The 7,682-nt window shown below is 41.3% G+C and overlaps 1 protein-coding gene across 1 annotated transcript in view; it reads left to right on the plus strand.

Annotated features, from left to right (window-relative positions):
• DNAJC15 (DnaJ heat shock protein family (Hsp40) member C15) overlaps positions 1-1,420 on the plus strand; it is a 64,752-nt gene extending 63,332 nt beyond the window's left edge. Inside the window, exon 6 of the mRNA XM_019749795.3 lies at positions 1,199-1,420. Coding sequence (XP_019605354.3) covers positions 1,199-1,269 — 71 coding nt within the window. The 3' untranslated portion in view covers positions 1,270-1,420. The remainder of the gene's footprint in view (positions 1-1,198) is intronic.
• The last annotated feature ends 6,262 nt before the right edge of the window (positions 1,421-7,682 follow it).

Below are 7,682 nucleotides of genomic sequence, written 5' to 3' on the forward strand. Positions count from 1 at the left end.
ACTGCCGTGGTTCCCCAAAAATAAGACCTCGCCGGACAATCAGCTCTAATGCGTCTTTTGGAGCAAAAATTAATATAAGACCCGGTTTTATTTCACTTTAAGACCGGGTCTTATATACTAGTTTTTGCTCCAAAAGACGCATTAGAGCTGATTGTCCGGCGAGGTCTTATTTTTGGGGAAACACGGTATCTACATGTTTTTTGGTTTGTTGTAAGCTGCTGAAGTCTTATGATGTTTCCAACAGCTACAAGTGGTTTGTACTCAAGGGGAGAATACAAAATAAAAACAAACACAAAGAAACCGGTAAGCTGTAATATGATTGTTAGCCTGAGTGTTAAACAATGAAGTGTTCGGGACTAGAAGTTAAAAGGCGGCTGAGGCTTAAATAGGTTTAATGTGACAGTGTGGGGCTCGTATTTTTGTATGTCCAATAGGTTCTGTTTGTGATTTATAATGATTCTGAATTTTAAATTCACCTCAATTTTCCTCTTGTTTGCATTAGAAAGAATTCATTGTAAAGAACTCTGAAAAAGAACTGACTTCATTTTATTTTAGGGCGCAGTGAATGGGAGACTGTGTTTCCTAAGTATTCTAATGGAATCGTTTCAGAGAACAGGGAGCAGGCATTTCCTTCAGCGTTATCTTCATTATCATTCGTTCATTTGTTCCTTTGTATTAGTAAGTGTGATGCTTAGAACTGAGTAGTATATAGTTGCCTTTTCTAACATATGTTTTATTTTTGTGAGTTTACAAGGTTTGATTAGACTCCAAAAGATCCTTTGGATTTGTTTACCTCCTTCAGAAAGATATCCTCCTTCAAAGAGAAATATTCTTCCCTTTTTAAAAAGGTCTTGGTGAAAGACCAGTATTTTATTCACCGAATCATCGCTTACTTTCATGAAATTCTCTGGTTAAATGGTTGAAATATTTGAGTGTTTTTCAGATTATTCTTGATAATAACTTTTTTTCATTATCTTTCTCAGAGGTTATCTTTGATTGTTGGTGTCTGTAATGCTTCATCAAACAAGTTTAATTTATGCTGTTTTGATTTCTAGTCAGCTTATAAAATAATTAGTCAGAGGATGAACGTGTGGGAAAATACCAGAATTATAATTAAGAGTGTTTTTTGCTATTTGAGACTTTAAAAAATGTCAATAATGAAGTGTGTTTTAATCCATTTATTGTTCATTGTCCTCAGGTGGATCTCCGTACTTAGCAACCAAAATAAATGAAGCAAAAGACTTACTAGAAGCAACCACCAAACAGTGACTACGTTGAAGGAGAAAAGGGAGGGGGACTTAGAAAACAAAGTCCTGCAAGTTAACCTAAACCACCCCTGTTATAATCGCATATATGTGCTGACCATAAATAATAACTTATTCCACTATTAAGGTATATAATAAAAGATTAATAATCTGTCTTTTATTGTCTTTTAAAGGAATATTTTAAAATTCTATAACTGATCCTTGTCCCGTTATAGTCTTACATGCTGTGTGATGTCATATAGTTTAAGATTGTTTGTTCTCTTGGCCCTAAATACGCCCCACAACGGCAGCCAAACAATATGATCATCATCGTGTAACTGGCGTTTGTGAGCAGCCGGTAGAAATGTTTCTACTGCTTATACTTATACTTACACTGTCCCTTGTGTCCTCAGAGGAATTTAGTGCTCTGCCTGTGTAAGGTGCTTTAAATGTTTTGAGACCAACCCTGACCACCACCCCCATGGGGAAATGAACAGAAACTTAATGGAATTTACAAAATTGTGTTTTCTGAAGTAGTGCTTTGGACTTGTTAAAGAGCCCTGCTCTCTCTGAGGCCCGATAGCTGAACTTGGAGAGCTGCTAAAATGATTAAAGATTTACAAAATGAGCCCAATGAGGAAAGGCTGAAAGAGTTGTAAGAAGTCTGAGTAGTTTGTATATAATTATAGTCTTCCAGTAGTGTATATTTATTCAATTGTTCATTCTACAAATATGTATTGACCACTTACAACGGGTAAGATGCTATAGTGGGTCCTCTGGGAGTTACAGGTGTGAACCAGTCATGGATCCTGGCCCAAAGGAACTTACATTGAGAAGAAGGACAAATCACAAGAATGCTATTAGAGACGTATAGGTGATATGCTAAAGAAGTTCAAAAAAAGAGAATATTTTAAACTGAGCACACGGGGAGCTTCACAGAATAAGTGACATAGAGCTGGGCTTTGAAAACAACAGGGGACATAACTCTATGATTAGTGAGTCAGAGTTGTTGTGAGATCAGTCATAATAGCAGAACTAGGGTATGAATTATTGTGGTTAGAGGGCAGGGTTTCTCAAAGCAAGGAGTTGGCACGTGCTCTTGAAGGGCTGGCCCTGTGATTTACAGGCATTCTACTGTTTTCTCGGCCCCTGGTCACCATCACTGCACGGTCCCCAAGCTGAGAACACAGACTCAGATCCACACGGCCAGCCAGCATCACTTTCCCCTCCTTTACACGTTCTGGGTTTATCCCAGGTAAACTAGACTACTGCATTTCATCTATCCTAAAATACTTTTTAGTATTCCAGGTGCATCTTTCAGTTTATTACAGCCTGTGGTTCGGGAGTTCTCAGTCTTGGCAGCATTACCAGGGTGGAACTGAGCGATCCCTTTTTGTGGGGGCTCCTTCCTGTGCATTGTAAGGTGATTGGCAGCATCCATGCCTCTGCCTATAAAGGCCAGCACACCCCCTCAGCTGTGACAGACATGGCCGAAGGTCCCCTGGAGGGCAGAATCGCCACTGGTTGAGAGTCACTGCTGTAAATCTTTGCTGTTTTTTCTTTGGGCACAGAAAATAAATCGATTGCATTTGAAAGTTAGTAAAATATCGTTCTTGCTTTTAAAGTTCCTTGCGTGTCCTAATTTTCTTGTGCTTTAGTGTTTTTCATTTTTTCTGCTCACTGTTATCTCTACCTCAGATGCCCTCCCGATCCCCAGAACTCCTCATGCCCAAAGCCTAGGGATCGGATGTTCAAGCCAAGCTAAAACGAATCCCTCCTTCTCTGGTGCTTCTAGCAAAAGTAATGTGAGTCATCAGCAGGAACCATATCTGTCTTGTTCACTGCTCCGTTGGCACCCAATAAATATCTGTTGAATGAGTGAGTCAGTTCCCAGACCACTTCTTCCTCACTTGACGCTACTTCTAACTTGGTACCTTGTGTAACATGCCTGATTTCTTCTACCAAAATGTAAGAACCTTTAGAGCGAGAACGTTGTCATTCATCTTTGTAACCTCTCTTTAGTATGTCACACTTGTACTCAGTAGACGTCATAAAGTTGTACATACTAAGAAAATGTTTTCTGAATACTATGCTTCAAAAAATGTTACTGCCAATTTTGAAAGTTATGCTAAGCAATATTGGGGCACTTTCAGGACCCACATTGTAACTATTTTCTAACTCATACTATATTTTTGAGAATTTCAGTCCCTGGCGTTAGCTTGGAATTTCCTTTATCCCTGTTTTCCTGCTAAGCATGTGCCTTGGAGTCAGATGTGGTTCTGAATATTATCTTCCTGTTACATGCTCTTGAGCAATTAATCCGCAAGTCTGTAATTAATTGCCTCATCTATAAAATAGAAGAAATAATAATCGTATCTAATAAGGTTGTTGTGGGGAATAAGGGTGTGTGAAGCATTTAGTCATATAGCAATTGCTGAAAAAATATAATTATTGCATCTTTCACTGCTCCTTTTAACTAATTTTAAATCTTAGACTACTTTGAGTTAGGTTTGAGGTATGTTCCAGTAGTAATTGGTTATACTCTGGAGTCTGCAGTTTGCGAGTACCTGGTGGGAATGGCTCGTCTCTGTCTCGTGCAGCCCCCGCTGGAGCCACTTGGCTGGGGCAGGAGGAGCCGCTTCAGGCTAGTGCTGGCTGCCAGGGGGGAGCCCAAGTTCCTCTGTGCAGCGGCTTCTCCACAGGCTACTAGAGCTTCCTCACACCTGGGGGGCGGGGGGGCCTGTGACACAAGAGAGTGGGCCAAGAGACCGAAAGTGGAGGCTGCAGACTCAACCTGGGTCTGCAAACGGCAGTCGTTCTGAGTTGCAGAGCCTGCCGAGATTCAAAGGGAGAGAACAGAGCATTGTGGAAGAATTCGTGGTCATCTTCGCTGTGGCAGGGTAGGTTTGGACGTCCCCGCCTCCCTTAATCAAATCAGTGAAGGCATTGTTTTAAAAACTTCGTCAGGAATGTAGAGTTTAAGTACAGCTAGCTGAAGTCATTTCAAACGATACAACTTCTGTGTTAGGTCGATACAACTTCTGTGTTAAGTCGATACAGTTCAGTGTCGTTCTCTAAATGGCAGTGTCCTTGTGAAACTAGATTTTCAATAGCTGTGCACCCTCAACTCCTTATTATCTGTGAGAAGCTTGTTTGAATGGTTACCTATCTTCAGGAAAGCTTGCTTCTACATATTTGCTGTCATTGCACAGTCTTCTTAATTAAGTTCTGTGTTGATATTGCAGTTTCTATTTCTTCCTATATCACAGATGCAATCTGAGGCAGCAGAAAAGACCTTTTAGAAACAAAACAAATACTTCCCAGATTCCAGAGGAAGTGTAAGTCAAATTGGCAGTTAATTAGAGGGGAGCCCGGAATGCTATTTAGCCTGTAGTTAACGGTGCCAAGCTCCAGCCTGAAGTCCAACGTGGAGAGGAGTAAGGAAAAGGGGGTGTCGATTGTGGAAGGTGTTTCGTTTAGGCTTCCAGCCTTTTCCTTTATTTGGTCTGACATGCATTTTAGTCATTCAGCAAATATTGAACACTTCCTGTGTCAGACAGGAAACACATAAAGTAAGTTCATTCTTAAATGCGTAGTATGCACAAACTAAATTGAAGAAAGATTCTTAAACATAGAGAATTGTGTTTTGGCTCGATACGTTTGAATGAAGAAATAAATGTTTACGGCCCCAGCAGAAATTCGTTAGAAATAGCGTATTTTGTCCAAGCACAGCCTTTGGTTATCATGGGGAACTGTGAACACGGAAAAGAGTTTCTAATGACAGATCCTCAACACATTTGGCAATTAGCTAAGGTAGTCTAATGACATCTGTGGGAGGAGATGAATTAGCCCCTTAATGTCAAAAATATGAAGTTTCTCTGACTCAACCCACTTAGGCTGAACTGCAGAGTGAGAGGTTAAATATCCAAGTCGGCCAGCTCATTTCACAGTGGGAGCCACGCCACCCACAGGCACCCTGCCCCTTGCTCAGCTGTCACCTCCTGCATGAAGGCCGCTGGCAACAAGGGGGTTTGATGGCAGTGAGTAAATGTGTCAGCACTGTCCCTCCCTCCTAGGGGAAGGCAACCCAAAGAGTGTATCCTGTCAATACTGCATTAGTGTCCTCTACTTGTCAAAAGCAGCCTATGAACTGTGAGCTAAAATTTTATTTATGGTGGAATTATACACACACATTAGAAAATTAGACCTTTTTTGTTAGTATAATTTATTAGCTGAAAGGTTGAGAAGGTTCTCTAGACTCTTTTTAGGTGGAACCTAAGTGATCTGGATTATTGCCTACCTGTGAAATTGCTGGGCATGGTAGACAAAGAAAATGTTCCCTCTAATGATTTTTATGAGCTGAGTAGCTATTGTTCCCAGCTGAGCGCTTTCTCTTTTTTTATTGTTGCTGAGCAAAAGAATTTATAAAAAGCTTTTTTTAAAAAAAAAAAATGTATTAGAAAACCTGCTCAGTTGAAATGCAAGTTCATTAAGTCCTGTTCATTTCTCTTCCTGCCATAATCACCCTTTCCCCCTCTGCTCTATTCAACAGTGCCAGCAGCACTGGTCAGCAGTGCAAGTCTGAACAGACTGTGCTATAGTCATACATGTACAGTCTCCAGCATTGAGAGGGAGTTTAATTGTACATCGGCAGGATAAGATCACTCAGGCTAGATGCTGGCCATAAATTTCAAATTAGTACCTCAACTCAGAGGAGGGAAATGCCCCTGGAAAATTACATCAATGGTGGGAAACTTAATTTGCTTTTGACAAGACGAAAATCATGTCTTGACACTGACTCACTGCTTTATGTAAGCCCTAGTGTTGAGGCCCAAGGAGTTAGAATCAGCTCCTTTTCATAAATCCACAATATGTCAGTAATAGCTAATGCTCGTTAAGCGCCTGGTCCCAAGCATCTTGCCTACATTGTCACTGTTGGTTTTCATAGCACACCTAAGAGAAAAGTACTGTAATATCCACATTTTGCAGATGAAGAAAGAAAGGCTCGGAGGGGTTGGGGGAGTTGGCCGAGGCTGCGTAGCCAGTAAGTGGTGGCCTGGGCTCCTCACGCAGCGTGGCCTGGCGGAAGCACCTGCTGTTCCATTGTATCGCGCTGACTAGGTCTGTGGAGGCCTGCATGGCTCTTAGCTCATTCTTTGCTGGTTGTGACTTTGGGGTACATAGATGGCGAAAACGGGCTTATGGAAGGATCCAGTGTCATCTGGCATCACGAGCAAGGAGAACCCAGTGTCTTTCATTCTGCCCTGGAAGCTTGTCATGTCTGTCCAAGTACACACAGCAGACGTTCAGATGCAAAGTTTATCCTAGTGTGGGTTTCTCTGACTTAAGAATGGAAATGGAGGAAACTGATGAGGTTTTCTTTGAAACATTCATGGGCCAAGAGCTTCCAAGGAGAACATCCAGAGCACGGTTCAGAAGACCGCTTATGAAAATGAAACAGCAGAGCTTATAAGAGACGGGAAGAAACTGCAATAAAGTAAAGGTGAGACTAAGAAGGCTGGCTTTATTGAAAGGAGCAGAGGCCATGAGGTATTTAGGTTAAAAAGTGAGAATCGAAACCAGAAGAGAGAACTTAACAGCATTTGAAAGGGAATTGCAGTGCTCAGTTTTGAAAATTGCTTTCTAAAATTTCAACTGGGTGTGAGCTGGATTATTTGTTTGTGCCATGCTTTTCTGCCAAATTCCAAAGTTATATTTTGCACAGTTACAGGGCATCTAGTAGAACCCGTACTTTAGTCACTATCTAAGAATGTGTCTGAGATTATCACCTAACTCTGCGCTTGCAGCTGCTCTGATCACGTGGTGAAAAGGTTTCTAACTCCTCGTGACTAATGTTTATAGCAGACTCGGACATTTCGTACACCTATATTCAAAAATAAGTGCATTCCAGCGCCAGCTCAGTCGCCGTCGATCTGCTCTCGGGTTACCAGTGCCTCTGCTCTTCCCTTCTGTGAATGGATAATCAAGAGTTGATTTCAGAAGTGTTTGCATTTGGGCTGCCATGCCTCCAGAGGAGGATGAAATTACCTAATGATGTTTGTCCGCTGGTGGTGAGATGTCAGACTGTATTTGCATGTGGCCTGCATCTCTGGCTCTTCTGGGATGTTGTACAGTGTGGTGTTGCAGAAAGAGCAGCAGGTGCACACAGAAGTGCAGCCTTCCCTAATTATCCCCACTCCCATCTCGTCGATACTTTGTTCCTCAGCTTCTGGGAACTCGGGTATTCAGTTTGCATTCTGTTCTATTCCATTTTGTACGCCTACTGTCTATGTATTTGGGCTTTGTTTTCCCCCTTCTAAACAGGTATTTTTTAATCTAATATGTGAAAATAGATAAATAAATACTGTTGTGTTTGTTTTGCTTTAAGATTCTAACAGATAAACTGTAAGATACTTTTGTCTATCTAGTTTTCCCAAT

Source organism: Rhinolophus sinicus, chromosome 16 (assembly GCF_057876585.1).
Source record: "Rhinolophus sinicus isolate RSI-liver-muscle chromosome 16, RSI-T2T, whole genome shotgun sequence".
NCBI classification, from domain to species: Eukaryota; Metazoa; Chordata; class Mammalia; order Chiroptera; family Rhinolophidae; genus Rhinolophus; species Rhinolophus sinicus.